This window comes from Lepisma saccharinum, chromosome 8 (assembly GCF_977018435.1).
Source record: "Lepisma saccharinum chromosome 8, izLepSacc3.1, whole genome shotgun sequence".
In the NCBI taxonomy this organism is placed as follows: Eukaryota; Metazoa; Arthropoda; class Insecta; order Zygentoma; family Lepismatidae; genus Lepisma; species Lepisma saccharinum.
Window position 1 is genome coordinate 25,503,033 of NC_139236.1, and position 14,811 is coordinate 25,517,843.

Here is a 14,811-nt window from a genome sequence, read left to right on the forward strand (position 1 = left end):
TATAATGGCAGTATGATATATTTGGATTGAACTTTTGCCCACTCTTGGATGTGTGCATGCGAACTGTCAGCTCAAGATATTTTCATTTACAGTTATATAGTCTTATATTAAGTTCACACTTGACATTGAAGCAAAACTAACAGAAGTTTCTATTTTCTTTTCTTTCCAGCACCAAACAATCATCTGGTACTAAGCTGTAGATCTCTTACATTATACTCTCTTAACAAATATGAAGAAGCCCTCACAGATGCAGATAAAATCATTAGGATACGACCAGAGTGGTCCAAGGTATGTATAATTAATTTCTCATGTGTGTGACATAAGAAAGGGTTGAAAAAGAAAAGGTTTGTGTGTAGAGAAAACTTAGCTACAAATATACTTAAATATGTGCTAATCAGTGCATGTGCTTGCAATATCTTGTATGTACACAAGTTAACTAGTTGCTCTGAAAGATCACTATGTTTAATTGCGACGAGTTTATTTGTTTGAGTTTGTTTTTAAGTGGGATTCAAACAACTGGGTGCCTCGACCAGGTATCGAACTCAGAACTCATTGATTACAAGGTGATGTCGTTATCGCTATGTTAGCAGGGACGTCCTTCATTGTGACAATGAATTGATTTGATGAAGTACATGAAATGACAAATATAATGAAACATCCATGATCTCACCAGGGGTAAAAAGGAGAACATTTGACATGATACCAAAATAACACTACATTATGGCACATCTCATATATACTATATTCCATTTTTCATTAAAGAAATTGCCGGCCTCTGTGGTGGAGTGGTTAGCACATCGCGCTACAATGCCAGGGGTCCCAGGTTCGAATCCTGGCCTGGGCATGGATGTTTGTTAGTGTCCTTTCATCAAATGTCATAATTTGCATCACTCACCCCATCTTCGCAAATTAGCCAAAAGTGGCACAAGAAGCGAAGTAATATAAAGCAAATCACTGCACTGCAATCATTGAAGAAATTGTTCACAAATTACTAGCAAGAAACAGCACTGATTTATTAAAGTTAATGAAACGTAATTAGCATAATAACAAAATGTATGTTTGTTTATAATATATTGAATTCTCCCAAAAACAAACAAGTGAGAACACCGGCAACTTTACCCCAGCTAAGAATAAGATTTCAAATATATTTAAATAAATTTGAATAAATGAATAATAATGAATGAATCCTGTATAAATCACAGTATTTAGTAGCTGTTTCCAGTTATTCTGCAGAATTTTTACAGCACAGGTTCATTCCATATATTGCTTATAATTTACACCACAATAACAAAAAGGCTTATGAAGAGCACATTTTTTTTTTTTTCAAATAGAAGCTCTGGATATTATTAAATTCCATATGAAGACTTCAAAAACATCACATGTGCCCTATTTCAAATATCTAATTATGTTTAAAATCTCATGCATGCATTTGGATAATATAATTTTGTATTGTATTAATATTTTTCCAGGGCTATTACCACAAAGGCGTTGCTCTCTCTGCTCTTGGTCGTTATGAAGAAGCGCTGGTAGCTTATAGTTTATTTGCTGCATTGGATGGAAATGCTCAATCAGTGAAATATGATGTCATGAGGGTAAGTGGTTGTTATTATTTGGATGAACATTTGTGAGCAGGAGGGGAGGGGGATGCAGATTATACAGAATTAGGAGTTGGTGCAGTGTGTGATAATTTTGATTACAGAATTGTGCCAGTGTGAAATAGTTGCCCTGAGAATTTTTGTTCTTTTTATGCTGCATGACTTCCACCTTCGGCTAATCAAGAAAATGAGGATAAATGATAATTGGATGAAATTGATGAAGTGACACTCAGCCCATTCCGAGATTCAAACCGTTCAATTTCTTAATCTGTTGAAAGGATTCTTACCTCTCATCATGCTCAGTTATGTTGTAGCAGTTCATGTTGTCCTTGCTAGCAGACAATTTGGTGAAAGTTGAACACCTGGCTGACCTTCAGTTTAAATCTCTCACTGGACCTTGAATGCAGTTTCCCTATGAATTACATACCAGTTTTTCTTCTTTCTACTTTGGTTATTTTTTGTTTGGTCATTTGGATTCAAACCCATGATCCCTGTCTTAGGAGCATGCTATGCTAACCATTCCACCATGGAAGTCAGCTTAGGGACTGTTCTACACTCATAACTATAATGGCAATGCCTAAATTACTACATTGAAATAAGTATTGGTATGTACTTTATTTGGATTGACAGGAGAATGAGTAAATAGTATTTCAAGTATTTACGAGTGACATCACCAGAAGAAAATGAGTGGAAAGGTAGATATTTTGGAGGCAGCCACATTTACTATACACCTAAATGCAATTCAAAAAATGAGTATTTGGTAGGGATGGCTGATATGAAATTTTGACCAATACCGATATAAAATTTATCGATACCCGATACTCTACCAATCCGATATAATCTTCAAATGGTTCATTTACCTCTTTAATGAATGTATGTTGCCAGATCAACCAAGTTTTTGCAATCTAAAAGAAGCTGCATAGTTAGACATTTACTGTAAAAAAGAAATGTACTGAATGAAAATCGTATGTTTATATCAATAAAAATTTAACAAAATGGCACAATATTGCACTAAATTGTAAGATATTTATAGATATATTGGATCGGTAAATTTATCAGTAATTTTACCGATAAACCAATACACTGATATGCCTATATTAGCCAATACTGATAGACTTCTGATTAATCTGTCCAATCCCTAACATTTGTGCTAAAATAACATTTGTTTATATTTTTGTGTGTTCACTGGGGAATGTTTATCCCCTTCTGGCACCATTGCAGGTGTCAACCTTGAAAGTCAGTCCTGCAGGAGAAAGAACTGTTAATTTTTTTAAAAAAATATGGGGGGGGGGGGTTGGTTATGAAGGGCTTGATGCTCTGTTTTATGCACACTAAAAAAGAACACTGATATGTAAAACAAATATTTTGCATGTAAAATATAGTTAATATATCATAGAATGTTGGTTCTTCAATAACATAACTTATTTTTTCTTCTAGGTACTTCATCGACTTCTGAGTCCCTCTCGGAAAACACGGTGGCATTCCCTGGGGCTACCCGCCCCATATTCTCTGAGTCATAGGTTAGGACGGAACAGGTTCCTTGTGCCATCACACCCACCCCTTAATTCTAGTGACTGTGAAGACAACTCAAGTGGCGAAGAGGATTCCGGACAGGTAAGAAATAGCGATTAAAAAGTAAAACTCTTACCTTCTCACGATGAACGTAATACATATCTGAACTTCTCTATAATCCCTGTGTCGCAAGTGGCATTAATGGTTTAGACACGCAGCACAAATAGTTTATTTTAAAACTATTTGAAAAATATTACCAGTTATTATCAATGTTAGAATTTCTTGAGTAGCCATCTTTAGCCTTCTCTTCCTAGAACTGACAATTAGACACACCAGTTATCTTTTGATTTTGTATTAATGTTTGCAGACCTGTATGCAAAACTGTATTAATTCCAGACTAAGAAGCAGATTATTTTTTTAGAAAGCAAGTAGTAAACATATATAGCACCCAAGATGTTTTTTAGTTGAATCTTGAGTGTGATAGAATTTGTATTATATGTACATTGTAAGGCCTTTAACTTCGAAGAAGCTACTACATCTCTGTAATGTAATGAATGTCTACAAAGCTTCAAATATTAATTTGAATTTGCCTTATTTGCAGATTCTTAGTCAGCGAATGGTGTCCCCTTTGGCTGTAGTGCTTCAAGAGAATTCAAGACTGCATTCATTAGTAGATAGACTGTTTCGAGAAGTAGAGAAGATAAAACGTAAGTTATTATTTTTTTGTGTTAACATTTTGTGCAGGATTATTTTTGTCAGTATATGGTTGTAACAACTATAGTGTGATCTACATGATTTTGCAAAATGACAGAAATATATACCTCTAATTGTTTTCTCTAAATATTGAACATGTTAAATTTTTATGTAGTTTATTATTAGGTAATGCTTCTGTATACATCTGTTAAATAAGAAAATAAGTTCCATTACTGTATTTAAAGAAAATTATTCAGGATGAACTTCCCTGGTTTATTGCATCGAGTGTTTTCTTAATTCCTGAGCACAAATACTATCCACGTGTAAAGAAAACTGAAGCAACAGGTCACAGAATTACTCTTTGTAAGAACTAGTAATGTTTAAAAATTGTCAATTACAATATCTTTTTGAAATGAAAAAAAAAAGCACTTTAGCTGTCACCACTCAGCAGATAATTTCAATCATCCATACAAATTATATGGAGATTTTTGCAAAGCAATATATTGTTTCGTAAACATAAAACCAAATTTACTAGCATAAATAATTTATATCAAAATGATTTACAGCATATGTTAGATTATGGAGTTTCACTTCTTTCAGGGCTGGAACCAAAGTCAATAAGCTTGGCGATCGAGCCCCTGCAAGTTGATCAGTCAGATTTTGACTGTGTACTTTGTTGCCGGACGTTGTGGAGACCCGTCACAACACCGTGTGGCCACACGTACTGTTGGATGTGTCTCGATCGTTGCCTTGATTATAGCTTTTCATGTCCTTTGTGTGTGACTTCAATGGCTGATGTAAGTTTTGTTGTATTCAGTTGTGTTGAAAATTGATATTCTTGTCATAGTCTTTTATTTGTGGAGATTATATACATAGACTTGTTTACTGAATGATTTGTCATGCACAAATGTGCTGCATAGATAGTTAAGCTCAGTCTTCTGTTTCTCTCAAATAAATTTCTGATAACAATCGATGAGTAACACAAGCTGCTGATTACACCACCTCCGTACATTGAGAATTTCGCCCTATGTTAGTAAGACTCTTGGTAGAATAGATTCAAAAGTTTATGAATTCCCAATAAATAAAAATACATTATTTTCACAAGCTATGACGTAAAATTTACATATCATTTCAATATAATATTTTTTTATTGTACCAGGTTGTGTAAAAATGGTACAATAAACACTCTTTGAATTACAACAATGCATTTCTTGCTGCAAATCTTTCAGTAGAGTCTCAAAATTTTTATTTCACAAATAAAAACAAAAATCTTCAATGCTTTCCACAGACAAAATAAAGGGTACATTTATTGAGATGATCATGTCTGAAATAACATACTTTTTTCAAACTGTGGAATTTATTTACCAATACCAGCTGATACTTTTCCAGCACTTTGGTTTTCCGTGGGGTCCACAAGAATACAAAAAATACTGCACAATGCTTTCACACAGTATATTCTGGAGATTATGCAAAATTCTACTAAGTTTCTATTAATTTTGCACCAGTGTTGTGTGAAAAACTGAATTTTGTTATTACATAACAGGTGTTTTTATATTCTGATGTGATTTTTGAATATTTGAAAGCAAAACTCTGATAAATAGTACACATAATTGGAGTACACACTAATACGTATTAATGATTAGTTTAGAAAACCTTTAATTGTTACAATTTTCAAGCATTGGCATTGGTGGCAAACAGTAAGGTATCGGCTCAGCTGTAATAAAGGTTCTGATGTCTCAAAACACGTGTTTATCATAACTGAAAGCTAACTATATTTAATGCAAAAATAAGTGATAATTGAGAACTGGGCATTATTCTTAAGTGACAATATTTACAGTACTTGTAGTTGTATTTGTGTGTTATGTATACACATTGCAATACCATTCTACATTCCTTTCACAAGGTAAGAAATAATTTGCATCCTTTATTTTGTGCTCTTGGGGATTATTTTATGTATAGTGTCCCAAAAGTGATGTCTCTGTATTTGAATTTAAAATTTTACGATTATTGATTCATTGACATGTAGGCTATATAACCTTTGAGAGAAATTTTATTGCAATTACTTTGGTATGCAACAATTTCTTATGAATATTTCTTTAAAGTTTACACAATAATAAAAAAATAGAATAGAAATTGTCCAATATAAATAGTGATTTTTGGTACATCATATATTATAAACAGAACAACCAAGCACAATTGTAAACAAAATTGTATTAATAATGAATGTTTCCTAATACATGTTAGTAATTTTTTTTATCTGATTATTTTCTTCCAGTACCTAGCCACAAGTCAGAAGAGTGTGACAGAGTTTCTCGAGTGTGCTTTAAAACTTTACCTGCCCAAAGAATATGCCGCACGTCAGTATAATTATTGCCAAGAATTGTCAGAACTCATTCGGACTGGATTAGAAAGAGACCCTCAGGTGCCAGTGTTTGTGTGTACAACGGCTTTTCCATTTGTGCCATGCCCCTTGTTCGTGTACGAGCCACGATATCGACTGATGGTGAGAAGATGCATAGAAATGGGAAGTAGGCAGTTCGGCATAGCAGCATGTTTGTCAAGAGATGGACCGAAAAGGTAAGATTTTCTGTGATTTTTTTATCTTTGTCTTATGGATGCATTGCAAAATGTACGAGGGATGTTCAAAAAGTAATAATTATTGCCAGGAAAGAATACAGTAACGCAGAGTTTTTGGGAATGAATCAATCACACTCCTTTTATTAGCATTCTGCGATGTTCCTTCTTGATTGCATCCTGCAACTTGGTTAGGAGATCCTGGTAGTACCGTCCAATGATGGTTTGGCCATTCCAGCCATAATCCCGCAGGATCATACCATGGCAGTCTCAAAAGACACTCAGTATCACCTTCCCTTGTGATGTCATGACTTTGACCTTTTTGCAAGTTGGTGACCTGGAGTGCTTTGTGTCTTCTTTTGTGGGTCATAATGATGCACCTAGCACTCATCCACAGTGTGAAATTTAAAATTTTTGCTTTCAAAAACAGAAAGCGAATCACATCTCGAACTTCAGCTGGCTCGACAGGCTGTGCCATCTTGTTTTCTATCTCCCTAGCAGTGTTCCGCAGAACTACTATGTGTGGAATGTGTACCAATCCAATAGCTTAAGAATCAAAGGCTTCCCCACAGCGCAAATTCTTGAAGCAAGCATGCAAATAAAAAGCAAAGATTATTACTTTATGAACGTTTCTCGTAGGCATGTAATGGTGCTATAGATCTTTAACTTTTGGCAGATGGTAGCTACTTGCACCTGTAAGCATTATCCTGAGGGTCAACAGACAGTACTTGTTTGCACCTGTAAGCATTATCCTCAGGGACAACAGTACTTGTTTGCACATGTAACCATTATCCTCAGGGACAACAGTACTGGTTTGCACCTGTAACCATTATCCTCGGGGACAACAGTACTTGTTTGCACCTGTAAGCATTATCCTCAGGGACAACAGTACTTGTTTTTGGCGAAACTATAAACCAGCCTCTTCTCAGCTTCCAGACTTGGACAAGGGACACGAGAGTCATTGTTTGATAAAAATAGGGGTCCAAGGTGGTCGATTTGCAGAAACTGTGAAGAAAACAGCCAGACGTGGGGATCATTCTGAAATTCAGAAGACTTTGCACACCTACAGTTTGTGTGGAACTCTACCTATTGTAGCAGCTATAACTGGATGAAACCAATTCGGTCTGCCAACCATTCCTACCACGTAGTAACAGTGTGTGGCAAAAATTGCCAGCACAGGGAACTAATAACATTTATAAAATATTTAGAATTTATGCGTATTTAGGCTGAACAGTACACTTAGCAGTCTACACTTTAGAGTAGCATTCTGTAAGAAGGAGTGAAATGAAGCTACTGTAGCTTATAAGTCATGAAGTATTGATTAGTGAATGTATTCTTGATACATAAACTTATTACAGGTATGCAGACTATGGGACGATGCTAGAAATTCGAGACTGGCTTATGATGGGTGATGGTTCCTCCATTCTCACAACCGTTGGAGCTAGGCGATTCAGGGTTTTGCACCGTGGAGAGAAGGATGGCTACGATACAGCTCAAGTTCAGTTCCTCCGTGACCAGCCAATCACATTCGAACAAGTAGCAGGTGGGTTTCTTGCAGATGAAGTGTATGTGTGTGATTGTGTTTATTAGCTTTGTGAATTAAGGAAACATTTGAAAAGCATAACACAACATTCAGCAGAGGTTTCTTTTAAAAAGACGAATTATCTCTGTGCTGCTAGTAGTGCTCAAAATTGTATGTCCAGTCCTGACAATCGAATTACAAATATAACAAGCAAAAAATGATTTTAAATGATTAAGTTTTTCTGGCTAAAGCTCAGTAATACTGAACTGCTTAACTTAAACGTTCCATGTGCAATTACATTGTTATTATTGTGAGGTTGACAAACAACATACAATCTGTAGTTTTAAGGTACATGATTCATAAATGACAATTACCTGAAAACAATTCAAAAAATTATTTACTTCATACATCATATTTACATTACTGAGTGTGATCCTAGTAATATTTCTCTTAAGTTTCCCTATCATATTCTATTGCATTCTATGAGTGCTCATTACAGTATCGAATAATCTTTTAGGTATCCGAGATCTTCACGACCGAGTGAGGAAGAAAGGAAAAATGTGGTTCAGCACAGTGGCGCCAACATCTCAGCTCGAGATTCTGTGTACTTTTGGCACAATGCCAGAGGTTGAAGAAGACTGGATTTCTCAACCCGATGGACCTGCGTGGGCCTGGTGGTTGTTGGCCATTTTACCTCTTGGTCAGCATTTACAGGTTAGTTTAACACTACTAATCTCTAATCAACAATGTGTTGTGGATATAGAACAGATTTATATGGAGTAGGGATGGGACCGATTAATTGGTACTCTATCGTTATTGGCTGATATAGGCATATCGGTGTATCAGTTTATTGGTAAAATTACCGATTATTTTACTGATCTGATATATCGATAAATATCTGATAATTTAGTGCAAAATTCTGCCATTTTGTTGTAATTTTTATGCGTAATCTCCATGCCCTAATTTCTAAAAAAAAGTAAATGTCTAAATATGCAATTTCTTTTTCACTGCAGTCACCTTGAAACACACATTTATTAAGGAGGTCAATGAACCTTTCAGGTTCTTCAAGGATCATTTCTAATTTCATATCGGATCGGTAGAATATTGTTTATCGGTATCGGTAAATTTTATATCGGTACTTTATCGGTATCAGCCAAAATTTCATATTGGCTCATCCCTAATATGTAGTAAAAATATGCTAAATATGTAAATACATATTTAGTAATTTTCACCAAAATATGGAGTTAAATATGGACAAAATTGTAAAAATTTACCTTTTTAATAATATAAGACACTACACAAACTACATAAAATACAATACACTTACATTGACATTAATTATAAAAGAACACAAAATGTGTTTTCATTTTCTGTTTCCAAAACATTGAACAAAAAATTTTGTAAGTGATGTAACGTGAATTTCCTTCTATTGTCTTTTAAGATGGAATTATATTGACTTGCGTTCAATATCGCAAGAAGTAATGGGAGTGTATTTCAAATGCACAATGTCTGCTTAGTTAACATTGCCAAAATAACTTTTGTAACAACCAGGAGCCAATGCTTGAGCCCTCATTCTCTATTGTTGACAACAACTGTAAAGAAACAGGAATTTCAAGTGTTTTTCAATAGCAAAAGCAAACAGTTGGGAGGTGTAAAATTGAATATATTGTTCAGATGACAGAAAACTTGTAATTAATGTAACTGGAGGGTATAAAAGAGGTCGTAAATTTTAGTTTGTTTAACATCGCTTTGGACTTTGTCAGTTATTTGCAAGAAATTCACCCAACTCTTTCGGTCACCGGGAACATGTAGTTATTGCGTGATTATGGAGTATATGTGGAGAAATGTTCTGAAATATGGAAATAATATGTAAAAATAACTAAAATATGAGTCAAAACTTAATACCGTATATGTACAGTCATAGACACTGCCGGCTTGTAATGAATACATTGACTTTCAGTGGAATCATTACAAGCCGGCAGTGTCCGTGACTACAAATATGGAAAATAAAAAATGAATTTTTCAAATCTACGTGCCATGATGCGCAAAGATAATACAAAATATAACTGATTTCAGCTTCATACATAAATATGTATTTACATATAATTCCTGGTAATGAATATTAATTAAAAGTCATTCTCTGCCTGTACAGTAAAAACTTTACTTTTTGAATATAAGTGTGCTTGCTAGTAAAAAAGCCCTGAAAGCTTGATTATACATTAATGATATTTTTACTGATCCAATATATCTATAAATAGCCTGTAATGTAATGCAAAATACAGAAAAGTAGGAATGAGTATCGTATGTGCTCAGTATGTGGCAGTAATTATTTCACATGCATTCTATTCATACCAATTTTTCTTCTTTGGTGTTGAAATTCTTCCTTGAATCAAGGTCTTAGACATAACAGTTGGGCTGAAAAGTTCATAGGCTGACTCATAGATGGCGTTACTAGAATTAAATCCATGTGATTTTTACTTAGTACTAACCTTCAAAAGATACGTGTATAAATTTCACAGCTGCCGGATAATTAGTTCGTGAGATATAGCATTGTGAGTGAAGCAGCTTTTGTTATTGTGAAAAAATGTATAAAAAAGAATTTTGTGTGTTAATAAAGCATTGCTTTTTGGCAAAAAAAAAATACTGTTGATGCCAAGGCTTGGCTTGATAAACATTATTCGGACTCTGCACCAGGAAAATCAACCATTGAGAAGTGGTTTGCTAAATTTAAACGAGGCGAAATGAGCATCGAAGACGATGCACGCAGTGGACGCCCCAAAGAGGCTGTTACCGACGAAAACATCAAAAAAGTCCACAAAATAATTTTAAATGATCGTAAAGTGAAGTTGATCGAGATAGCTGAGACTTTAAAAATATCAAAGGAACGTGTTGGACATATTGTGCATGAATATTTGAACATGCGAAAGCTGTGTGCAAAATGGGTGCCGCGCGTGCTCACAATCGATCAAAAGCAACAACGTTTTGATGATTCGGAACAATGTTTAGCGATATTCAGCCGTAATAAACACGAATTTTTCCGTCGATATATTACAATGGATGAAACATGGCTCCATAACTACACTCCAGAGTCCAATCGACAGTCAGCCGAGTGGACTGCACGTGATGAACCGAATCCAAAGCGTGGAAAGACGCAACAGTCGGCTGGCAAGGTTATGGCATCAGTATTCTGGGATGCGCATGGTATTATATTCATCGATTACCTCAAAAAGGGCCAGACCATCAACAGCGATTATTACATAGCGTTGTTGGAGCATTTAAAGGATGAAATCACGAAAAAAGGCCCCATTTGAAGAAGAAAAAAGTGCTGTTTCATCAAGACAATGCACCGTGTCACAAATCAATGAAAACGATGGCAAAATTATATGAATTAGACTACGAATTGCTTCCCCATCCACCATATTCTCCAGATCTGGCCCCCAGTGACTTTTTCCTGTTTGCAGACCTTAAAAGAATGCTCGCCGGAAAGAAATTTAGCACTGATGAAGAGGTAATCGCCGAAACTGAGGCCTATTTTGAGGCTAAAGAGAAATCATACTATAAAAATGGCATCGAAAAATTGTATGACCGCTATAATCGTTGTATCGCCCTGAAAGGCAACTATATTGAATAATAAAATCAAATTTTGTCAAAAAAATATTTTTTACTATGTTAGCCTACGAACTTTTCAGCCCAACTGTTATGTTGCATCTTTTGTTATTGAAATCAATAACGGTCATATTTATTTTATAATTTCAGGTTGGCATCCTAGCAACAACTAGCCTAGACAAGAGACTACGTGCTATTGACAAGACACTTGATCACATTCACAATTTGGAGAGGCACGAAGATCGTAAACCCAAGTTGGAGACAAAAGTTGACTCATGACACGCACATGTTTCGTTTCTTCTGTCAAAAGTCACGTGACATCAAAGAACTGATAAACATTCAGAATAAAAATGTTGTATCAGATATGTTAAACCTCAGGAAAATTTGCGAGTTCAATGTGAGGGTGCATGCCAGAAGAAAGTAGATTGCAGAAATGTGGTTTCTCGAAAATCTCTTTTACATGTGAAGTTAATTGGGACTGGATTGGGTTCAATAAACTGCTCAAAGAATTGAGCAGAATGACAAAGAATGCATGAAACCCAATGTGAATGTTCATATCTAATGGTGTACTTTCAATGTCCTTATGAATAATTACCACCCTTTATTCATTCTTACATTAAACTGAGTTCAGAACAATTCTCTGAATGCATCTTCATGTGCAAGAACTGTTGGTTATTCTATGTAATAATGCCTACTTGAAGTCTGTGCCAAATGAAATAATAAGAGTATGGTAAAAGTAATTATTAGTGTATTTATTCAAGATGCACAGGTGTGCATGTATTCGTGTTTGTGTGTGTGTATTTCATAAATAAAAGTTTATGAACCGACTTTTGATAAAGTTAATTGGAAGAAACCAATCAATACTTGATTTAGCAAATTTTACCTTCAATAAAAATGTGCAAATTAAAAGATCTGGTTCTCGAGGACAAACTTCAGAGAGCTATGAAAAATTATCTGTACCAAACACATTGCACAATTGTGCATGTGTTATCAACTTCAAACAAATGAAAACCAGAATTCACTCTCATGTTATGTTAAAAATATCAATGTGAACACACACACTACACAGTTGTGATCTATTTCTCTATGCATTACTTTAATGTGATAATATATAAATGCGGCTATGTTGGGGAATACATAACAAAATCCACATATATGTGATATACAGTCTTTTCAAATTTATGCAAAAATGTGGTAGTAAATTTCACTTAATGCATAGAATTGACAGGCAGTGGCCTCCCTGCTGAATTTTTTTTTTACTGTTTTCAGTAGATGCATAGGTGTTTTGAAACATCTACTGTGTTTACATTGTCAAATAGATATAAAAACAAATTGTAAATTGGGAGGAATGAAAAGTTATAATTACAGCCAACATGTACAATATTACATGTAATACTGAAGAGAATATTTCACTTGTATTTCTTCTACTGTACATGCACAGTAGGCCTTCTAAACTTGTTCAGTACAAAACCATTGAGTTTCAGTAATTTCCGAGAGAGACAGTAAAGTTCAGTTGATAACAGTAGTTTCTGTCTACTGAAAACAGTAGAAATTTCCATCAGGGCCAAACCTGCATTGATGTACCAACTTACATACATGTGGTTAAAAAAAGAAGTACTAGTCAGAACAAATGTGCAAAGGAAATAAGATTTTTTGTTATTTACGCTAATTTTCCACTTAAGTTCAGTTCCATAATTACTTAAAAACTATTTCATGCACAATATGTCGTGAATATTGTTTTTATTGAGCATGCATCATTACTGTCGCAAGCAAATTCCTTTTTCTTTTTGCATTGACTGAATCTATGAAAGATCTCATTACTATTTCATGACAAGTGTAAGCAACAAAAGAAACAAAAACATACAAAAATATTTATGCAAAATATTATGTAGTAACACCTCTTTCATGGTAAACTGTGATGCTATAAACAAACCAGGAGTGTCTGGGATTATTCAGTTTGGACTGAAGCATGAGTATCGGGAAAAAAAGGTGTTCTTAAAAACAAAGGTACTGATAGCACATTCACATAATCTAGCAGAAAAAAAACCTTAAATTAAAATTGTGCCAAGTTTGAGATAACAAACATACAGATTTTGCTCTCTATGGAGAAAATGCAGTGTGTCAAAGTCACTGTGCACATCGTCAATATGTATGACGGTCCAACTGCACAGAGACTTTTGGGACACCCTGTATATAGTACTGTGACCTCTTGGGAATTTTTACAATCATCACCACTTTACACATTTACTATAAAAGAAGGTTTTGCTGCAGTTGGTGCTAAAACAGACTTCAGGTAGAGCACAATGCAGATAATATGTACTAAATGTCATTTGTCAGATCTCTTGAGAAAAAAAATAATTCTGTCACAGCACAACATTGGGAACACTGTGTGTATTCCAGTATGAAACTATGATAAATAATGTGTTGACTTATGCAAACGAAATGTCATATCTGAATGTTTTGATCCAGTAACTTCTGTTTCTCTTTACCAGTGCATGTTTTTGTAACAAAATGTAAAAATTTCCAGCCAAATGTGTTTGAATGATAATGTATACTGCTGAACTTTTGTTATCTGGAAATTTGAATAAGACTGATTGTAGTTATTTATGAAATAGAAACCTGTAAGATGTTAACCTTCTATGTTGTAAAACAATATGTTGCTTCACTTGAAACCCAAGTTCGATAAATTTATCAAAAATAATTGCATTAGTTTTATTTCCTGACCTAACCAAAATACCTTGTTCAGTAAAAATCTGAAAGTTACCGCATATTGTACGTTATCAAGCTAATGAAAGCACTTGTAATTTCAATCTAAGTAGATATACACTATTTAACTAACTACAGTGGAACCCCTATTTTATGTTCCCGGATTTTACATTTTTTTGCACTATACATTCAATCTTGATGGTCCCAACATAGTAAAATGTTAACCACTTGCCTGATTAACCCGAGTTAGCTCGGAATTTGTTTTTGCTTTACATATTATTTACCCGAGTTATCTGTTAAAATCTTGCAACTGCAGTGCACTTTTCTGCCTACCCGAACAGACTCGTTTGAGCTTTAAAAGGTGTTAATTCCCATTTTGGCCACTAGATGGAAGGTGTAGATAGCTTGTCAAGGTACTGCTGTCATCTACCGGATTCCCATGACACTACGTAGTTGTCACCTTTCCAGTGGTACTTGTGGTCATTGTGTGAGTGTAGTGCCAAAACTTACAGAGCATTTTTTGTGTTGTGAATACATTCTGTTCATGTTTTAGTGTTTTCCATCCTGTGAAGAACGACAAGATGAGTGACAACAAGCTTACAG

The 14,811-nt window shown here is 34.7% G+C and overlaps 1 protein-coding gene across 1 annotated transcript in view; it reads left to right on the plus strand.

Annotated features, from left to right (window-relative positions):
• LOC145990884 (LON peptidase N-terminal domain and RING finger protein 3) overlaps positions 1-14,178 on the plus strand; it is a 46,557-nt gene extending 32,379 nt beyond the window's left edge. The window contains exons 2-10 of the mRNA XM_083126351.1: positions 170-288; positions 1,470-1,592; positions 3,033-3,209; positions 3,709-3,814; positions 4,401-4,597; positions 6,076-6,377; positions 7,733-7,917; positions 8,414-8,610; positions 11,653-14,178. Coding sequence (XP_082982477.1) covers positions 170-288; positions 1,470-1,592; positions 3,033-3,209; positions 3,709-3,814; positions 4,401-4,597; positions 6,076-6,377; positions 7,733-7,917; positions 8,414-8,610; positions 11,653-11,781 — 1,535 coding nt within the window. The 3' untranslated portion in view covers positions 11,782-14,178. The remainder of the gene's footprint in view (positions 1-169; positions 289-1,469; positions 1,593-3,032; positions 3,210-3,708; positions 3,815-4,400; positions 4,598-6,075; positions 6,378-7,732; positions 7,918-8,413; positions 8,611-11,652) is intronic.
• Positions 14,179-14,811: the final 633 nt, after the last annotated feature.